The sequence below is a fragment of the Limanda limanda genome, chromosome 3 (assembly GCF_963576545.1).
Source record: "Limanda limanda chromosome 3, fLimLim1.1, whole genome shotgun sequence".
Classification (NCBI taxonomy): domain Eukaryota; kingdom Metazoa; phylum Chordata; class Actinopteri; order Pleuronectiformes; family Pleuronectidae; genus Limanda; species Limanda limanda.
The window spans coordinates 30,849,528-30,871,334 of NC_083638.1; the positions used below are offsets into that span (position 1 = coordinate 30,849,528).

Consider the following 21,807-nt stretch of genomic DNA (forward strand, 5'->3'; position numbering starts at 1 on the left):
GTTGTGACAACAGGCCCTGTTGTTGTAGTCTCAACAATACGTGTGGTAGAAACTGTCACTGGACCGGTAGTGGATTGAGGGGTTTTGGTCGTCCCATTTGAGGTTGTAGTTCCTTCCGCTGTTGTTGGAGCTGCTGTAGTGGTGGTACTTACAGTTGGTTTTGATGTTACGACTGTTGTTTCTGGGCTTGTTGTTGTGACAACAGGCCCTGTGGTTGTTGTCTCAACAACACTTGTGGTAGAAACTGTCACTGGACGAGTGGTGGATATAGTTGATATTGTTGGTCCAACTGTGATAGAATAAAACATTTTTGATGTGGAAGTTAGTTTTTTTTACAACCAATGTTTATATGCACACTTATTGTATGACTTTTATAGAATATTTAATACCATATATATTTTTTTCTTTATGTTTATTTTTCTTGTACATACCGAAAGAAAATAGTTAAATAGCAGTTAAATGTATTCGCTGAGCTGCGTAGATAGTAATACCTGTCGTTGTTCCACCTGTGCTGAACGTAAAGGGCGTTGATGTAGGGCCAGGCGTGGTGGTCGTTAAGCAAGGGTAGACTGTCCTATTTACATTCCCGTTGGCCCCACACTCAGCTGTAATGCAGTGTCCTAGCCCATCTGTCGTGCTGTAGATGGTTTCACCATATCTGTAGTATTTTCCATTTACGAAGCATTTACAGGCTGCAAAACAAGAGTATCATCTTATTAAGGCAAATAGTAATGTGTCTCTGTGTATGTGCATGTGTCTGTGTGTCAAAAAAATGCGTACTTACAGCTCATGTTGTAGCTGCATGATATTCCGGAAACCTTACAGGAGCTTTGGAACACAGGGATACAGATGCCATTTCATTGCTTTTGACATATCATGCACAAACTGCAAACTTTCGGGTCCAAATTATAAATCATGCCATTTCATTAACAAGGTCTGCATATCTCAAAAAGTAAATATTTTTGCATAAATTGGTTGATGTTCAATTTGGAGGAAAGTTATCCAGATTATAAAATTCGAAAAAATTGTGACAGAACAAAACAACATGAAAACAATTGTAAATACTACTTAAAGTCGCAGATTACATGTCTGCTGTATTGCCATAGTTAACAGCTCTTCAGCTTTCTCACGTTCATCACAAATGTATCATTATTTCTCTCTTTTAAAAGCGAATTCAGTGGAGACACACAATTCAAGTTGTTTTACCATGGCTGATAAACAAGTTATCACAGCATGATATAATGACTGGAAAATGCAGTTGGTTTCCACAATTGCACATTTTTTTGAATCTGCGGGCCACTAAATACAATAAATACATACCTCATTTAAACAGTGATCATAAAGTCACCATTACAATTCAGTCATGTTCCAAGAAATTTCTTTACAACAGGTCTGAAATGCTTCGGGCATATTTGTCCACTTGGACAATTCTTGGTAATTTTCTATTCATATCCTCCCACATTTTTGTTAAACTGTGTAATGAAAGAAGATAGAAAGTATATTTATTTATCCTTGATAGCCACTCCAGGTTGTTTTTTCTATGTTTTCTTTCCATCAGTGAAATCTGACATGAATGATTTGAAGTGAGATAGTTGTGATGAATCTGTTGGTTTGTTTGTTGTTCTCTCTCTCTCTCTCTCTCTCCCCCTCCCCTTTCTGTTCTTCCTCTGCAGGTTGTGTGTGTGGCAGGGGGCGTGGCTGGCTCCCTCGCTGCAGTTGACGAGGCACATCCGCTCTCATTTCATCTAATCACCTCACAATCAAAGCCTGGTCTTCACCTCAATACGCTGCCAGATTATTCCATCTCGTTCGGTAGAGCACGCTCTCATGATCTCATGGTCCTCGTGTTCTTTACGTTAAAGAAGTACTAATCCGTGTACTTTTCCTCCATGTACCCAGTCTTCCCGTGTGTCTTGCCGCTATTCCTCATCTTCGTTTCCCCCGTGGATATCCGAGCCAGCCAGCACCCTGCCGCCACAGCCTGCCTTCGTTATTTGTTCAAATAAAACTCTCCTTTTGTTCAAACCTGACCGTCAGTGTCTGCTTTGGGGTCCAACAGAAAAACAAACCCTAACAATAGTGGCCTCCTGCACACCCATCATTGCCTTACTCAGGCATGATCTCCAGGTTAAATCTCGACAATTAGCTATGGAGTCTACCCAGAGTATCCCTTTCACACAGAGATTTGTTGGGCCATTTTGCGTTGAGGTGTCATCAACTGAGATTAATCATTCCAAGTGTATGAAACGTACCAAGTTTGACAGTTCTTTGATGGAACCTCATCTCCAACGCTGTAATGGGTACCTCTATCATCATAGCAGCCACACTGGTTCCATTCAACACACTTCATGGTGTCTTCATCAAAGTATGGCTGGTTTGGAGGACAATGTGGATAGCAACCTGCAAAGCAATTAAGGTAGATATAGGGATGACGGATACAGTGATCAACCATTTATATGGATCAAAAAGCTTGGGACAGAATCCTTCTAACGCAAATGCTGCTTAAATAATTTGGTTATAGTGATCAAGTAGTCTACCTACAGTTCATTTTGAATTCAAATTCTTCTGAGTGATCACCTTCTAGTGATTATTGTTCATCAACATACATGATCAGCAGAATATTAGGTTTGAATATCAGATTTTGTATATTACTATTTTGTCTTGATTGCAATAAAAAAGAATAAAACAAATCAACCACCATGTTTAATTTCTGATCAATTAGCATGGCAAGATGACAAACCAATATGGTTGGCTGCCCGAGCATACATGGTTCAGAATTCAATCATTGCAAATCTGTATTTTCATAAGAAGCTTCTGAGCTGAAGTAATAACGATGAAGTCACACTTGTAGTGTCACTTAATCTTGAAGCGTCGTCTATTGAGGGCCCCTGAGTTGAGACCTAGTTCTAGTGTTTTTTTTAAAGGGCACTTTCATGAAACAGCCAAGTATAGTAGGGCTGCACGATATTAGGCAAACATGTGATATGCGATAATATTGTTGAAGGACTTGCGATAAATAAACATAAACAGTCCCTGGCTCCTAATTTAGTGCTCCTCTCTGTATTTATAATTTGCGCTGCACACTGCCAACCGATTCCAGCCAAACCGAGCACCCGCACCATCAACATCTCTCAATTCATTGACTAATTCTGTTGATTTTATCCAGTCAGAGTTTACACATATGTCTGATGAGACTGTTTGTGTGTCTCTGTGTGTGTGTGTGTGTGTGTAAGTGTGTAAGACGAGTTGACTTAATGAACGAAAGTGTTAATTATTTGTTGATCAGTGTTGATATTATGGCGTCATTTCAAACAAATTGTTGTTTAAACTGTAGTGGGTCAGAGAAGTCAGGTGAGTTGACTTTTCCCTTTACCTGTTGGGAACAGCTGTAGGCCCAGTCTCTTGACTAAGGAGACCTTACCCTTATGATATACTGTTATTACTGTAGGGGCCGCGGATCACACCACCAACCCTCTGAGTATGAAACGTGCCTGTCCTCTTGAGCCACAGTTGCCCAATCAAAGAGTCAAACAAATCTAATCAAGAAGGGTCAAGTCAAGATTTAAGCCAAGAGATCTGTCTAATGCACCTTCCAGGGCAGTGATGAGGTTGGAACAGTTTCCTGATGGATTTCGGCATGTCTTCATGCAGGCAGCTCCACAAGGCCTGTAGTGCCACTCACAACCATCAGGATCATTATAGTAGTCACAGAAAATAGCTGAAAGACAAAATGAGCATTAGCTTAGCTTGTGACACTTAATATGATGTATATTTATCTATTTTTGGGATAAACACACAATTTAAGGTTTCTTTTTAGCACCAAAGAGATCCCCTAAATCCTTAAATCCTGTAGTTCAAAATGTTCTGGTGTAATGATGACCAAACTTACGGCACATTTTTGGAGATCTCCATTTAACACATGCTCCAGCTTCATTACAAGCTTTGGCATAGGCAGCCACAGCAGTGCAGAGACATTCACAGTCCCCACCGGAGTCACAAGCACAAGAGTCTCTCACACAAGAATCAAAGTATGGTCCAGGGTCAACCTTGAATACACAATACTTGAATGTTAAGCAAAAAAAGTGTAGGGTAACCAAAATGTTAAATGTTAAAATATGCTAACATTATTATTAGCAGCAGTGACACCAGTATCTTACCAGAAATACTGGGGTGATGGTGGTGTAGAAAGTCAGAAATCACCAAAATTGTATGGAATCATCAACTAGGGACAGTAAATGTCCAGTCCAAATACTTGACAGTCAAGCATATAGTTTCTAAGATACCTTGCTACGGACCAAATTATAATTTTTTCATATTGTAACTAGATTGGCAGACCACCTGTCTGACCAACACAATAAGCAAAGAGTATTTTGACCCAATACTGCAAAGGCACAATACAATTTGTAAAATGGTAAAGGTTCTGTTTTTTATTTAACTCTTTCTAGACTTGATGACCACTCAAACTGTCCCATAAATTATAATAGTTTTGTGCAAATCTATAATATAAAATATGTTTGTTATCACACTGGTTACCTGTGAATGGCAGTTCTGGAACGTGACACTGGTTATGATGCTACATTTTTTCTGTGACCATGTTGCCCGGTAGCCATTTGAGGAACAGGGATCACTGATTAGTTCGGCGCTGGGGCAGCTGGAGGAAACCCTCCAACTGTTACCAAATTCGAGAACATCGGCCACGGTCCCCTGAGAGCTTGTGGTGAAGTCATTCTTGCTGTTGCCATCATAGTTTCCACACAAACCGCAGACTTGACCCTGGGAGGGAGGAACCAATGACATTTACAATGACATTTATGATATATGATAGAATGTGATATGTTTGTTGTCACTGTGTGACATTTTCATTTGGCCCTTTTTCATTTGCCCCCATTCAATTGCGTCCTGTCTTTAAAGGAGGATATTTACACAAGATCATCTGTGTAAAAATGTTAAAAAATGTACATAGAGAATAAAAAAAAAAATCTAATTTAAAGTTGAAGTGGTTAATTTTCTCTTGAGGCTAGGTACACATTCAAAACTTACAACTTTAAACTTTAAATTTGTTTTTCTGAGCATTTTGTCGTCCAAATTTCATTTTCCTTTTAGCTCTTTTGTTTCAAACAAATACTCTGAAGATATTTCTGCGTTACTTACCATACTGTCCTGTTAAAATGCACTGTCAAAAATATTGCAAAAGTTGCTTTTTCAAATCACATGACCCGATAGGTCCAGGAAGATTTTCATGTATCCTGACAATAAGCCAGACTGAATAGAATTTGTTTAAGTAACTTTAACTTTTGCAATAACTAGTTGTAACATAGACTTACCTTGAAATCTGGGCTGACTTTAATGAAAAGACTGGTCTTCTGGTCCCACATGAGCACAAGTCCTGCCTTGATCGTTACCACTAGGTAAATACCCATCTTGCGTATCTGAGCAGGTAACACTTTGCTGCTGCCCTTTATCACCTGGAAGTTGTCATCTTTAAGTTGGAATTCATTGTCCTGTGGGTATCAAACATGCAGTTATTACTGCAACAGGAAGTTGACGTTCAAGATGTTATCATATATTAATCGATAATTTAAAAAAATGTCCCTATAACTCTGACTTATGTTCCTGAAACCCAGTGGTGGGAAATAACAAAGTAGAAATACTTTGTTACTGTACTTAAGTAGATTTTTCACATATCTGTACTTTACTTGAGTATTTATTTTCCTGACGACTTTTAACTTTTCTCGCTACATTTGAGCACAAATATCTGTACTTTCTACTTCTTACATTCGCAAAACTGGCTGGTTACTTGAGCAGCGGAGGTTGGCGCAACGTGCACCTTTACGCACGGCGCACCTCTCTCTCGCTCTCTTGCTCCTGCAGGAGCTCGGTTCAGTCTTTATTATTAGGGCAAGAGCACTGAGAGGCACTGACAGACGTGAGGCCCTATTGAAATTGTAAGGATTATTATTCAGGCAAATGAATTGGCTTTTTGAGGGCTTTTATTAGGTGACTTTACATAAGTTTTTGAAGGTATTCCTTTTTCGATTCACATTCATTTTCCCTTTCCTGCTTCGTGTCAACATCTGCACATAAATACATAGCTCGAAGCAGCAAGTGGTTAACTTTTCTTAAAGAAAATATTGGAAGTATTTGGTTTAAACAAAAACTGTTGGTAAATAGACTATCATTGGTTGGCCGTGTCTACTTAGTCTTACACGTCCAGGTAAACAAAACAAACAGATTTAAAACAAGTTGAGATTGAAAAACAAACAACACAACCAATTATATAAGCAAACGCAAAAACAACTTTCAGCCAACACAACCAAAAACAAACACTGTGTCGTGGACTTCTGCATATTCACGCACACAATTCAGGTTTTTTAATGGACCTCGCCAAATGGAACCCTGGGTAATCAGGCCCAGTTTTCCACTCACTATAATGCCAATATAATTTTTGCAAAGATATTATATATCTATATATTGCCAATTCCAATCCTTAGTCGCCCTTTGTGCTGACTCAACACAACTTAGAAGCTGTTGAGTCTTTATATATATATTGTACAAACTGGCTAATGTGTACAACTTCAAGCAGGGTTGTGTCTTCACTTTGTCGCCCCTACAGGCAAGATACCCTACAGGTGTATTGTCACCCTGCTGGAAACAAATGCAAACACAGGCCCATTCAGTGAAGATAGTCTAATGATAAATAAACAGGCTTACATGTAGATGCTTGGACAAGCTGGCGGGCAGGTATACAGGCAGGTAAACATCAAGGCAGTTACAAAATACAGCTAATAGACACAAAAGGTTCATTTGGTCTATTAGTGTTTTTAGGTAGAATCAAGAGGCACTTGTTTATTCTGTTGTGTTGATTCTTTGTTGTCTCTAGAAGTTCAGATGCACTTGTCCAATACTTTTTGAACCTCAGCATCTCGGGTTAAAAATTTGTAAAATTATACAATATATATATATATAGTGTTGCTATAATTTTTCAGTCAGCTGAAATAAATCTTGACCTGAACAATTTTGGGTTGTTTTGTGTCTGTATAGGCCTACTATAAAAAAGCACTTAGCATTTTTAATTTTGGTACTTGTACTTTTATTTTTGATACTTAAGTACATTTCAACACCAGATACTTTTGATACTTAAGTACATTTAATATGAGCAACTCTAAGACTTTTACTCAAGTCATTTTCTGACAGGTGACTTTTACTTTTACCGGAGTCCCTTTCAAGTAAGATATCTGTACTTTTACTCAAGTATGGCTTTCAAGTACTTTATACACCACTGCTGAAACCTGGGAAGCAACTGCCTGCTAGAATGTCATCCATAGTCCTAGCTTAACCCTAGTGGTTAAGGTTGTGATCTAGTGTTTGAGGCAGAACATGCACATGCACACGTGTGTTAAGGTTGTTTACCCCAAGGAAGATCTTGATGGTCTTGGAACAGGTAATTCCTGTGGATCCACATGGAACATTCTCAGTGATGATTCTGAAGCTTTCGTTGCCCTGACCAGTCCCACAGAAGTCCTGAGTAAAGCAAAGATGTGTAATAAAATTACTGGAAACCATTGTTTACGTTACAAAAGCTACTCAGTGTATATAGATTCACTACATATCTGTCAAAATAGTAGCTGTTATTGGTAGTGGCACATCCGTTTAAAGTATTGCAGGTACTGACGAGAAGGACTGAGCACCTCATATGTTGTATGTCTGAGAGAAAATAGTTGCCCACGAAAATGTTGCTGCTGTATTAAATTAGATTTTGCGCTACCGTGATTAGGTTTGCTGCTAAATTCCACAGAGCTAACATCTAAAGGATTTCAACTTTAACTTCTGCTTATCTACCCGTCTGCCACTTTACCTGGAGGAGTGTGTATCCACACTGTCCACTGAAGTCAAACCTCTTATCATCAAATGTGACGTAGTGGCCATCTCCATAGATCCCACATACAGAATCACACAGTTTTTCGGTACATTTGAACTTCCTATCCCTGCAATAGCTGTGGAGACAAACAAACACCAGAGATAAACGTTCAGTCCTGTAAACCTGCAGAGGAAAATGACAGAAACTGCATTTTTTACAGCAATGTAGGGCATGTTTTAGGTGAACTTATATTTTACAAGGAATCATCAGCAAGTATCTGTCATTATCATCGTTCATTTTTCTTGATTTAAGAATACAAAAATCTTGGTGCAGATTTGAGTACAATGGCAACAAATGCACTCTCACCACCTCTCGATCGCACCAAATCAAGCAACTATTTAGATATATGTGAACATTGGATTGTGAAAAATATGTATAGACCTATTGACTATTTATTATTTATACCAACATTGCTTGTTAACCGCTTATATGAACCACTGACGTCTGTCTGTTTGAGCACAGTTTTCAGCCTCAGAGGTACAGTAACCCTAACTTGACCCTTTGTTTAAATTGTGTGTTCTTTGTTTTAGGGCTTAACACAACTGACCATGCTGGCCTCAGAAGGCCATGAAGAAGACCTGCAAGTTTCTGTCACTCTTTCACTGACAGACTGACACACGCACACACTTACTGCATTAATGCTATTTAGGTAATTAAAACTTGTTTGTGTTATCTAAAGACCATGTGTGCTGTCCTTATTTTGTCACATACCTTTGAGCAAGGTTCTTCCTAACTGGTTGTAGGGGGAGTCAGTTAAAAAAAGATAGGGCTTACTTTCTAAGTAGATCTTCCTCACAGGACAACTAATGCTGGACAACAACACATTTCACTAAGATTTAGGTCTGCATGGCGCTAGACCAGAACTAGGTTATCAGCTCACCATCACAACACACCAGAGGGAACCTGTCACTCTATGTTGTACCATTCTTTACCTCACAAAATTGATGCATCACATGGTCCCCAGAGAAGAACAATGATCTGATAAATCAATTTGTTTTCAAGACAAAAAATGGTCTGAAAGAATTCAAATACTATTTTGTGGCTAATAAATTGAAAAAAATTAAGTCCTTTGAGGGTGTACAGTTTCAATATGGACAACCAGACTCACATGGGTTACATGTCTCCGCGTACAAACCATGAACTAATGTAATTAAAGGAATACATAACGTTCTAGAACTGGGTAAAAGAAAATATCCAAGATGAAAAGGATGGGAAGAAGATACAGTAATACATCTACAGTAAATTATCAGTAATTATTTAGTAAACAATAACACCATCAATATTATACAGGTGTGTTATTTTATCATTCCAAATTAAAAAGCTAAATGTTAAATATAAGTAACAACAAATGTTAAGAGAGGGTGTGATGAATTTCTTTTTTAATCATTTTTTTTACTATCTTAGATACACTGGGAAAAATGATTACGGTAATTGAAATTTTTGTCAAAAAACCTCCAATTTTTATAATGTTTATTGTTAAGTAAAATATCAAGTTCTGTATAAGAAGTATATATTTTGTTATATTATAGGCTATATTATTATACTAAGTAATAATAAAAGTTTGAACCAAGGAGAAAAGTCATGGTTTTATACGAAAAACCTAACATGACTCATGACTCTTACATAACACAGGAGATCTATGCATGTGTTAGATTACACACTTTTCTTTTGCAATATTATGTCGGTTGTTTTTTACAGACATATTTTCTATATGAATAATATATGTAATGTATTTTATATCTTGACTGGTGTAATTTCTTCAGAATCTCAAATCCCTGTAGTTCATAAGCTCTGGGAGATATATATTTAATGTGTGTATTCCCATACAGGTACATAGTATTATGGTATGTATGTAAAGCACTGTACAAACCAGGTGTTGCAGTCGACCGTCAGTGTGTCTCCAGGCTGGTAGATCTTTCCGTTGTGAACACATGAACATTTGGTCTCATTGATACAGCCACCTAATGCATCTGATACCTGGCCATCAGGGCACATGCAGCCTGACAGACAGCCTGTACTGATCTATATTTAGATGAGAGAGCAATAAGAGGGAGTCAGCAAACAGGATCCGCAAATCTCCATGTGTGCCTAAATGTGTGAGTGTGTATATGTGTTAACTGTACTTACACAAGCCATGTCCAGAGTGCTGCAGCTCTTTTGACACTCAATACCAGTTTTCCCGGGTTGAGCCCCGGAGCAGTTGAAATATACCATGGGGGAAGTACATACGGCTGTGTAGTAAAGAACAAATTCAGTTGAGCTTTATTTGCATTATAACAGACTTATGATCATGTCAAAATTTCCAGTTGTCTTGTGTGTAATTCCTTCACCAATTTCCGCTAATTCAGCATTAATAGCTTAATTATTGCATGGGGATTTCATGATCTTGAAAAGAATGCCTTTTTAGCTATCGGTCCTTATTTCATTCACAAATAGATTGTGGGAGTCAATCGCTGAATTCAATAAAGGCTAATATCTGTGATCTGAATTAAAGGAATTGAAGGGTCAACATGTGCAAACCTACATTGAGGTGGGCCTCCTTGGCAGCTGAGAATTCCTTGTTTGCAGAAGCTGTTATTACAGGTATGAGAGAAGGTAGAAAACAGAGTTAGTGTTTGAAATCCCTCACTCATCACTATACTGTATAATACATTTTGTATTGCTGTTCGAATGTGTATTTAAATTGTGTTTACCCTACATGGGCGACTTATTGTATTCCACAGCGCATCGTGAAAAATAGTTTCAAACTGAGCACATCGCAGCACAAACTTTCAGAGTTCCTTTTATTTGCCTCTGGGCGCATTTCTCCTGCGCCCAAAAGGCTCCTATCTCTTGTATTGAAAAGGAGCGAACTGCAATACGTCACCCATCCCTTACTTTAGACAATGTACAACCTTTTTAAAATGTTTTAATTGCACATTATAGATGTTACACACTAAATATATCGTTCACATTTCATAGATACACATATATTATTTTCAATCTTAGCCGTTATCAAATTTGGGTGTATGTGATTCTTCCTCATGATAAGAATGGTGGGGCAGCACCCTAACGCCCCCTATTGACCAGCTGCCTCTGGTAATTGTTACCTATAAAACACACTGTTGTTGGCTGCTTAAAACTCAACTGTTGGCACCGCTGCCCTCTGTACTTACCATGTGTGTTCGTCTTTGGTGAAAGACTGTTTAGCAGGAATAATGGAATCTCTATCATAACAGGGACAGCTTGACCTGGCCACACACGTCTTCTCCTCATTCGAGTAGGTTCCCTCATTACAGCCACAGCCGTCCACTGTGGGGAAGCCGACCTGGCAGGAGTAATCAGTCTGGCTCAGGGAGCGGCACGTACGCATGCAGCTGGTCATATTATAGGAATACGCTGTTCCTGCTGGACAAGATTCACTGAATTTGCCTGGTAGGAGAGAAAAAGAGGTCAGAGATTAATTATATTTTTCATGTAGTTTAAATTCACTGTTGCAAATAGGAAAAAGCGAAGGCTCATAGAGTATAAAGTGCAGCTTAGTCATCCAGGTCTCAGATGGTCCCTATCAACATTAAAATATCATCACAAAAGTTTATTACAAAAGTAATTGCCACAGTAAAACAAAGGAGCCCTCTTGGTATCGCTCACCACAGATGGTCGACCTCCAGCCAGTCAGGTGGATTCCTGCCGCCGAACAGGCATAGACGTACGAGGAGATTGCAGCACACATGCAGACCTCACTGCTGTCACAGTTACAGCTGTCATACATGCAGTTCTGCGAGGAGACATTGTGGGCACAGACACATGAACCAGGGTACGGTCGTTTAGTTTATTTGTCATTCCAGCTTTGTGTGTGCAGACTTACATCTTTGTACGAGGTGGGGCTAATGACAGAGTGGCAAGGAGCAAACACTCCCTTGGGATCCGTCAGTTTGGAGCAACTGTACTGGGCATAACTCTCTGAGACACAGAAACATCCAGAAATAAAGTTGTTAAATAACATCATATTCCTGAATTAACTCTAAAATATAGCATTGTATGGCATGGCATGCCTTAATAAAATATGATGTGATAACTAATATATGATGTGCCATGACAAAGCATGTAAAGAGAGTATACCCTTGTGGATGCCATTGCTACAGGGGTGTCCATAATTTGTTTGAATGTCTTTGCAGATGGCTCTGGTTTTCCACGTGTTGCCAAAGGCTGCAGCGGTGCCCTCCACCAGCCCGTTCAACGCCTTGAAGTCATCAGTCACCTTGTCATTGAAGTTTCCACACAATCCTAATGGATAAAATCACAGATTTACATAAACACAGACATTTACCCATATGAAAATATGGGTGAAGTATAACAAACAAATACACTTTTCCACTGTTTGTTTCTAAATTCAAGTGGTTGATTGACATTTGTAAATACTGGTAAAAAAGCAGATTAAGGGAGTTATACTTATTCTGGATACATTAAGGTGCTGCACGCAGCTCGCCAAAATAAGATTCACTCATTTTGAAAGAAACAAAATCAATACATGTTAATTTAGAAAGTGTGTTGGTGGGCAAGTGTAAAAATACGTTTGGTTGATTATAAAACCGTAGAAGGTCAGAGACATCAGCTGAGTAAGCGGGCCTTCAGTGTGGCTAACAACACATAAGTGTTTAATCAGAAAGAAGAATGTGGCCACCCCAGAAAGTGATGTGAGTGATGAGATGTCCTCTGTGCCCTCAGTGCATTAAACACCTTTCTGAATACTACAAACAAATGTAATGTGGACATCTGACATTGTAAGATAATATATATATATATATATATATATATATATGTATGACAAAAACAAAGAGAGGCATTATAAGTACCCATTAAACCTTAACGGAAAATGTCCTACCAGAGGTTGTTCCTTTGAGAGAAGGATCAGCTGTAATGAAGACCTGCATCAGAGGCACCAGCTGGACCATTATTTGTAAACCCACTTTAGTGCTTATAACCATGTAGAAGGATGATGGCTTGAAGACACCCAGATCCGCTGCAGTAGTTCAGAGACATTGAAAATATCAGTGTTACATCAACTTGTCCAGTCATTCAAAGATATTTGAACATAATTACTGTGTCTCCTAAATTCAAAAACTCTTAAAGCATGGTTAATCTTTTTTCCGCACTCAAGAAAGTAGATTAGAGCCCCCACAAATGACTCTTAAAAAATAAAAACTCTGGTATGATTTAAAGTAACTCACGTGTGTAAAGTGGAAGCTGAGAAGCGATGTTGTTTATAAAAAACTGCCCGGACTCGTGGATTTTTACAACCTGTTTGTGGAAAGACACATTTTAGTTTACATCAAACATTAGTCCAACGGTAATTTTGGTGTCTGTTTAAAGCTTTGCTAAGTTAAACTTGCTTGGTGTACCTTGTAGGTGAGGATTGGGATATATCAGTTAATCCATCAATTGCAAAACTGTGATCCCACCCCTTTTCAGACAGGGTATACATATTATTGAAGTACCTGCATTCGACCTGGATCTGTTCACCAGTGTGTTTCCAGTCTGCATAATTACTAGCCTGTGTGGAAGGGTGTGTACACAGTGGAGCGAGGCCTGTGAGCTAGTTCATGCAGCCAACTTGAGCTGCGCTGCTCCAATCATGTGACACACACCACGTGACATACCTCACACTCCACAACCATCTTTAATACACACCCACATTAGCCCCATCAGCCCCTCCACCACCTCATCATCCACCTAGGCTCCGATGAGGGGGGTTACAAGTATTTGCTCATCACTCCCATCATATCTGTGTAATCATATTCTTATTCTGGGGGAGTGAATAAGTTGGAGCATAGACGCCAAACACTAACCTGTTCTACTGTTGCAAAAAACATTTAAACATGAGTTGTCTGACTGAACTCTAAGTTAGGGTTAAGTAAGACTTGGGGTTATACATTTACTTGTGATTGTTAAGTTTAGGGTTTTGGGTAAGTGGGCAGTGTGTGTGCTTGCATGCTTGTGTTTTCCAGGTATTACTTATGTTGTGGGGACCTAAATCTGTTTACACAGTAACATTATGGGGACTTGTCTTTTCCTCTTTATGAAGAAGCAAGCCACATTATGAAAATCATTGAAGACATTTTTAAGGTTTTAAGGTTAGGTTTAAGTCAAGCTTAGGATAAGGTTGATGGAAACTATGGTTATGGTTGGAGAAAGTCTCCAGGAAATCAATGTAAGTCAATGAAATGTCAATGTGTGTATGTGTGCGTGTGCTTGTGCCTGGAGCTTACCACAGAATTGTTGTATAAGGACAGTGTCACAGCCTTGAGGCAGGTATGTTTTTCAGATTTACCACACTTGAGCAGGTCCACCAGCATAGTGAATAGGGAGCCATCAGCGTGCTGCAACACACATAAGAAACAAAGCTCATCACCAACAACAAACACCAATCTGGTTCAGGACACAATGAGATTTCTCTGTTGTTACTGTACAGAGTGGTGCATGCCATGTAGAGAGGGTTGTGTGAATAAGGTGTAACCCTGTTGTGTATGTGGCAGTGATCCTGATGACAGTGTCTACCTTAGCCAGAGTGTAGGAGCAGTCCCCATGGAAGGTGTAGACTTTTCCATCAAAGGTGTTGATGTGAGATCCTCCCGCCACTGAGCAGGTTCCTGGGCAGTTCTCTTCAGTGCAGTTCCACTTACCACCCTGACACTCACTGTCATTACACACACACACGCACACAGTATTATTTCAGTGGTGTTATCATGTCATGACAATTAAATTCCCTGAAGTAATCTCAACATGATTAAGCAACAGTTTTTTAAATATATTGAGAACTAATCTACAATGCTCCACTTTTTTTCAGTAATCAGAGTTAAGCCGGCTTCCTTACAGCCAAAACTAATTATGGAACGGTTAGAGAAACAAATCAAACTAATTAACATTTATCCACATCAACGGTGAATAGGGAGGAAATGTAGGGGCTTACTATATATTAAAGTAACAGTTGGTGTAAGTCGACAAAGGTGGGATATTAATGCTTTGAACAAACTCTAGATATCGGCAGAGTGCTATCATTTACTTTAGCTGTAAGTCAAATATTTCAAAACATTCTGAAATTAATTCCTCTTCTTCACACGTTCAGTGTCAAATAAGGTTCTGCCCCTCACATTTGACCAAATCATGTTGTACATCGCTTAATTTTTGTTTTACGAATGAAGGACCATTGAACGTCCAACAGGTTTTATGGTGCAACATACTTTTAATAAATGTTTGGTTCTTGCCTACTATATTAAAGAAAATAAACGAAAAGACCCTAATTATACTTTGGTCAATTGAGGAATCAGTATTTTTAAGTGAAAACGATTCAATGAAAATTGGTTTTCTCAATGAAGTTAAATGTAGTTCTCGTCTCACCAGGATCTGCAGCTGTGAGTGTACGACTCTCCTGACTGATACACTTTGTTGTTGTACCGACATGCACACTGAGACTGTACAATACAGCCAGAGTCACTGATGTCATCAAACACCTTTCCTGAGTGGGAGGAGGGACATGGCAATCTTCATTGTCAGGCTTATTTTGTGTGTGACATGTTAGATTGCATTTTCTTACATATGGTATTATCATGTATATATGAAATGTTTTTGGATACCGGCAGGGCAGCTGCAGCCATCATGGCAGTGGCTGTCACATGTCTGGCTGGCCTGAGGGGTGGAGCAGGTATCGGGACATGCACTGCCGCACTCCAAGAATGTCATTTCATTCGGACATTCCTTGTCTGTAGAGACAAACACGTAAATCTTGCTGTACCAGAGACAATCAAGCCGTTAGCAAGTTAGCAGATTAGAAATAAGCACCCTTACAGCAAAAACTTTCATTCCTCCATTGCTGGGGGTTGCCACCAGCGTGGACACACTCTCTGGAGTACTCTGAGATGGTTTGGCAGAGGATGGAGTCGCTGTCATTTGCAGAGTTGCACAAGTCGGCCATACAGACTTTGCTGAAGGATTCCACATCCAGACGGTCCTTGCAGTCGCTGAACGGAGCAGTGACGAAAATCTGGTCACAATAATCCTGAAATAAAAACAAAAAACAGTGGGTAAATAAAACTTCTTTGGTACCCTTCCTTAGATATTTGTGACTTGCTCTTGTACTGCTCATCATAGCTGAGAACACATAACAAGTTGAACAAGAGGCAATGCACTGATGGGAGGTGTAATAACTGATCTGGCTTGCAAGAAGGAGCAAGTTTGAATTATAAATAAGAAAATTTTATGGAAATGAAGAACCTGTCTCACTGGACAAGTTAAATATTAACGTGTTGTATTTTGTAAAGCATGCTCCATCCAGTCAAGGTTCTCATCTATCTCAACTCATCTATCCAGGATGATACCTTATCTCCACAGCTCTGCACGGCATTCAGCTCAGGCTCCTCACACGTCTCTGATGGATCATCCACCTTGAAGTCTTCAGTAAAGTCTTCCGCAGACTCATTAGACGCATCAGACTCACCAGACTCATCAGACCCACCAGACTCATCAGATCCTACAGCACAGTACAGTAGAGTCAGTCACTAATTGTATCTATCTCACTCAATTTGTTGCCATTTTTATGAGAATTGCCACTTAAATTACAGGAAGAGCAGTTTTCTATATGAAAAGCAAGTTGTTTTTCGACTGAATAGTGTCAATGTGAAATTTGTTTCTCTCTTCCTAGAGTTGGAAACATGAAGGCAAGCTACAGTGTATATTTATGGTTTGAATTAAAAGGGGGGTTCAGAGAAGCTAGGCTCCACTGAAAGCATAATTTACACACACAAACAGAATGGAAAATAGAGCTCCCCTCCATAAGCCTGCAAAGAATCTTACCGTCCTTCTTAGGACCATTGGTTGAGCCGTCAAAGTTTCCACAGAGTCCACAGACATGGCTCTTGTATTTGTTGTCAATCTCGATCTGTGAACAGAGCCCAAACATATAGTAGTGATTGCCAAGATCACAAGTTTAGATTTACACATTTATGATTCATGGATGTCTTTTAGGATCGCTACATAGTATGTTAGGTATGTTATGTTTATAGGGCGGCTGTGGCTGAGGGGTAGAGTGGTCGTCCTCCAACCTGAAGGTCGGCGGTTCGATCCCCAGTCTGAACCATCTGCATGCCGAAGTGTCCTTGGGCAAGATGCTGAACCCTCAATAGCCCCCCATAGAATAACAAAGTGCTGCAAGTAGATGCACTGTATGAATGTGTGTGTGAATGGGTGAATGTGAAACTGCACTGTAAAGTGCTTTGAGTGGTCTTCGTCAGACTAGAAAAGCGCTATATAAATACAAATCCATTTATGTAGAAAAGTTTGAATTGTGTGATTTTGTCTGTGTAATCCATTTTGGGAATTAAACAAACAGCTCATATACCAGAAAAAGAAGGGAAACTGGTATATATCACACAGCACCTTCCTGGTTAGCAGCGTGTGGTGTCATAGAGGAGAGACACATTTTGTTTGTAGCTAGTGCGTCATTTACTCTGCTAATAAAAGGAGTCAGCTGTAAATTTCACTAATTTCTAATCCCAACAATACCAAGAACAATTAAGCAGTGATAATTGTTGTTTGTTGATCTGCCGAGGACAATGTGTATTCCATAAATGCACCTAGTGACTCTCTAAGTGAGCCTGGATCAATATTTGTCAGACTTTCCACTGCTACCTCAGCTACCTGGGTTGTTGCTTTTTTCAGCCAACTTTGTCTGTGTTAAAACAGACCTTAGTGAACTCTGCCACAGGGGCGAGTGACTGATTACCTCAAACAAAACTGTCACGTGTAAAATGTTTCATATAAAACATTATTCTTCAAGACTCAGTCATGGCTCATGGCACATGTCTTTACATTCAGAAAACAGCACTACAGTGGTAAATACAGGTTCTAACCTATTGACATAAAGCAAACATTCGGACTCTTAGAAAGTGCAGGCTGCTGTGCACACCTAATCTAATTGTCTACTTTTATCAACTTGGTCTGTGAACAACTGCGGTAGCTCTCAATGGCTCAATGAGCTGAATGGTTCTTATATATGAAGCTTTTGGATAAGAGTAGAGTATCTGTTGCAAATATAAGCTTGATCAGACTGTGGTGGTCCAGATAACACTTGTTAGAGAGATAGATTAGTCATGAAAAGAAAACATCAGCTGTATCCCTCTAACAAGTAAATTGGTTTGAGACCAAATATGTTCTTTTCTATGCATACGTCTTGACTTATGCTCCAGGCTTATGCCGTTCAAAACTAAACACGAAAAAGAGCTAAGCTGTTTACAGCAGGGTCACAGTGAGTAACCTCCGTGTTTAAAATGTTATCAAAATACACGTGAGCGCAAAAGTTCATGTGTGCAAGTGCGAGGGTGTTCTCCCTACATCCAGGGAGTCATCAATGTTCCAGAAGGCCAAGATTCCCAGCCTGGCTTCGACAGTGATCCCAGATGTGGTTCCCTTCACAGTCACCCCGAACGTGACGAACGGCAGAGACACTCTAAAGCAAAACGCACAGAGTTAGTGAGACAATGAGCAGCAGCCGACACACAGAGGCAAACCTCTCTCGCTTAAACTGTCGACGAGAACAAATCCTTAAAATATTTTTTCATGAGGAAACTGTAGAGATAGCAGTTGCGGGAAGAGGCTGAACCCTACAGTGGTCTCCATCCTTCAGGTCAGAAACAAATGTTTGGAACCTACACAACTTTGTAGTTCTTACTTCTATTTGATGTTTCCTGCAGTGAACAGTCTTAAAGTATTAATGATTGCGGATATCAGTAAATGTAAAACGTTTAATTAAAACGTCATTAATGCCAATGCCCATTAAATTACTTTTATAATTTATTTCAATGTTACTACTAAAATAGTAATCAAATCAGGTTGAAATGATGATGAATGAAGAGTTACTGAGAAGTTGTTTGCACACTTTACTTTATTACAGTGTGGAAATCCGCCTGTATGTTGACATGAGTTTATGTAGGGACAGTGCCACAGTCTACTGCTGTTGCTTCTGTGCCACTGGGAGGCACTGAAATCCTGTCAATTGCATAAAACACTTGTGCATCCAAGTGACGTGTGGGTTGTAACTTGATGATCAATCATAATAAAAAAAAAAATGTTGGCAATAATTTTACTTTGAAGTGATCTATGATTATTATTCGCGTGATTGAGTTTAGTGGTTTCCAAACGCCCTCTCTTGACGTGCTTTTTCGCCCCTTTATAAACAAAATTGTTTATTTTGATACTAAACTATTTCAATAATATAAAAATCAATACAACATAATTTATTCAAGACATGCTGATTGTTGATATTTCAAATTGTCTTCTTCTAATCCTCTTCGGGCTATTCTGTTCAGTTTTACTTTGAGTGATGAATTTCACCAGAATTTTGGAACAACGCTACAATTGCAGCAGAAATTCAACACAAAGTATGACTGAACATATTGGATACCGAGTGTCCCGGATGGATGCATTTCATTTGTCTGGACTGAACTTACATCTTGTCATTGACAATCACTGCATTTTTAGAGAGCTCCACCACTGTGCCCTCCAGCTTCAGGATGATGTTGCTGATGGTGACTGATGTGCCGTTTATCTTGCGCCTCAACTGGATGTTGAAATTTTCAAAGTCACCCCCACACTCCGAGGCCAGGACATGGTTACAGGTGGAGGCGAGTTGGAAGAAACGTCCATCGAAGGTCTTGAAGTGATAGTGTCCCCATGTCGTACAGACTCGGTCGATGTGAGATGCATTAGCTAAAACAACATTAACATTAGAACATCATTTTGAAAAAATTCCAAATACATACATTTTTGGTATTTGCAAAGTTACCTGAATTCACGCTTATCGTGCTTGCAGGAGCTGTAGGGAACAGAAGAGATACTCATTTGGAATTTTACCAATGTTTTTATCTGATATTCTGAACCTGCTTGTTCTGACACTCCATTAAAGCTTATACTGAATATAAAAATCAACCCAGAGATTACATATTATTATTCAATAAACTGGTTCTATTGTTGATATCTTCCATTCATTAATATTCCATATCTAAAAGTTATTGTTGATATCTGAAATAAATTTGAAAAAAACATAATGTATTTTATATAAATATTTCTAAAGTTTCTCATACTATTTAATAGACAAATACAAAGTAAATGTAGAAGTTATCCAAACAAGGTTCAATTACAGCTACAGGTTTAAATGGGATAACTAAATTCTCTTTTTTCACCATTCAACAAAATAAACTTCAGTAGAATCAGTCGGTTGCTTTCTCAATGATTAGCTCCAATTGTCTTTTAAATTTCATCACTCACCAGTCTGAGTGAGGGAGCCGACAAGCAGCATTAGGTATATGAGCCATAATGAGCATTGGAGTCCTGTAGTCCCCATGTTGGTCCCAATGACTGACCCAGAATGATAGAACTCACCTGAAGGATAGATCCATTTATAGCCTGTCAGTCAAGGTGGAGCTAAACTGCTTCCGCTTCAGGAAAGAGAGAGAGAGAGAGAGAGAGAGAGAGAGAGAGAGAGAGAGAGAGAGAGAGAGAGAGAGAGAGAGAGAGAGAGAGAGAGAGAATCTACGACTCACCTCTTAAATAAATATAGAAATACGAAAATGGTTACTGTTTGTTTTTTCATCAAACATGTCATCAACTCCATCACTGCAACGAGCAGATTGTTCAGGTCTCTGATTAACTGCACAAAATGTTTGGCATGATATGTTGGTGATGGAGCTTTTCTCAATTCATTGTCTAATCTTCATATCTTTGTTCACGTTATTAACAATAATCAATGCTGACGTTTAAAAAGTTCTTCAGTAATTTTAATTGGATGGCAAATTATGTTTAATCCCAAAAATTGAGAATTTACACTGACATGGGATGCTTCAAATTTCAATTTGGAACAAATTCTTCAAACAAAATCTTAAGCCATATGAATGATTTGAAAGATCTTTGGCAACAGTGTGCATGGATCAAAAACTTACATTACATTTAATTTGTTATGTAACTTCATTGCTAGAGAAAGATGACACATCTGGAAAACATGCTTCCGGATCTTCCCAAACGCAAAATAATATCCTACCTTACTGTATTTCCCAATAAATGTGGAATGATTACTATGAAAGCACAATCAGCGAGCTTGGAGTAGATGGTATTCAGTATTGCTAAGCGTTGGGTGCAATAACAATAACTGTCTTTATATAGTAATGAGGAATTATCTACAATAGAGCAACAGGTCAAAACATTTTGTTAGATGTCAGGTCAAATTAGACTTAAGAAGAAACATTGTTAAGAATAGGGGTAGCCACTAAGGAGCTACTCGGACCCAGTATTAATATCTGTCCTGACAGATTCGATCCCAAGTGAGCATCTTTAAGTTGGGCTATTCACACCTGGTATTAGAATTTGTCCTGAATGTGTTGTGTCCTGTGTCCACTTGTGATCCGATCTCCTTTGACAATGTTTTTGCAAATAAACATATTTCAATTGTGTCTTCAATGATTCATTGGCGTGTTCACACTTGAACCTCAAGCAGTCCAATTCTGATTGGATCACTTCAAATGGATACAAATTAATGTTGCCATAGGTCACGGTATGTGATCCTGTGTGTGTTTTGTGTTATATTGAAAGCCCATAGGACACATGTACCTGGCTCGGCACTGTTGGAGTTCAGCTCTGTGATGGTCGACCTGCATGCCACACACACTTTGACACACACCACATCTAGCTTTTATCAGATAAGGACCCACCTTGTTTCCTGGACTATTTCACAGCTTGGAAGAAGCATTGCATTTAAAATTGCTTTTCATCTGTACAGACAACACAAAAGATAACGGAACTCCTATAACAGCACTTTACTTTGGCATCCACAAGCAGTGCGTCAACAGCGCAAGTCCACGCAGGCC

General features: G+C 39.1%; 1 protein-coding gene across 1 annotated transcript in view; it reads right to left on the bottom strand.

Moving 5' to 3' along the window:
* Window positions 1-20,291, bottom strand: part of LOC132998173 (mucin-5B-like) — a 47,450-nt gene extending 27,159 nt beyond the window's left edge. Inside the window, exons 1-28 of the mRNA XM_061067671.1 lie at window positions 20,216-20,291; window positions 19,399-19,657; window positions 18,284-18,398; window positions 16,747-16,832; window positions 16,273-16,378; window positions 15,743-15,953; window positions 15,532-15,657; window positions 15,296-15,413; window positions 14,456-14,594; window positions 14,167-14,277; window positions 13,129-13,198; window positions 12,783-12,920; window positions 12,020-12,184; window positions 11,766-11,860; window positions 11,549-11,675; window positions 11,074-11,329; window positions 10,443-10,489; window positions 10,046-10,149; window positions 9,789-9,940; window positions 7,856-7,994; window positions 7,411-7,521; window positions 5,325-5,501; window positions 4,534-4,773; window positions 3,890-4,046; window positions 3,590-3,718; window positions 2,253-2,400; window positions 785-828; window positions 492-692 (exon numbers count right to left, since the gene is read on the bottom strand). Of these exons, the coding sequence (XP_060923654.1) occupies window positions 492-692; window positions 785-828; window positions 2,253-2,400; window positions 3,590-3,718; window positions 3,890-4,046; window positions 4,534-4,773; window positions 5,325-5,501; window positions 7,411-7,521; window positions 7,856-7,994; window positions 9,789-9,940; window positions 10,046-10,149; window positions 10,443-10,489; window positions 11,074-11,329; window positions 11,549-11,675; window positions 11,766-11,860; window positions 12,020-12,184; window positions 12,783-12,920; window positions 13,129-13,198; window positions 14,167-14,277; window positions 14,456-14,594; window positions 15,296-15,413; window positions 15,532-15,657; window positions 15,743-15,953; window positions 16,273-16,378; window positions 16,747-16,832; window positions 18,284-18,398; window positions 19,399-19,657; window positions 20,216-20,291 (3,847 nt within the window). The remainder of the gene's footprint in view (window positions 1-491; window positions 693-784; window positions 829-2,252; window positions 2,401-3,589; window positions 3,719-3,889; window positions 4,047-4,533; window positions 4,774-5,324; window positions 5,502-7,410; window positions 7,522-7,855; window positions 7,995-9,788; window positions 9,941-10,045; window positions 10,150-10,442; window positions 10,490-11,073; window positions 11,330-11,548; window positions 11,676-11,765; window positions 11,861-12,019; window positions 12,185-12,782; window positions 12,921-13,128; window positions 13,199-14,166; window positions 14,278-14,455; window positions 14,595-15,295; window positions 15,414-15,531; window positions 15,658-15,742; window positions 15,954-16,272; window positions 16,379-16,746; window positions 16,833-18,283; window positions 18,399-19,398; window positions 19,658-20,215) is intronic.
* Between the last annotated feature and the right edge of the window lie 1,516 nt (window positions 20,292-21,807).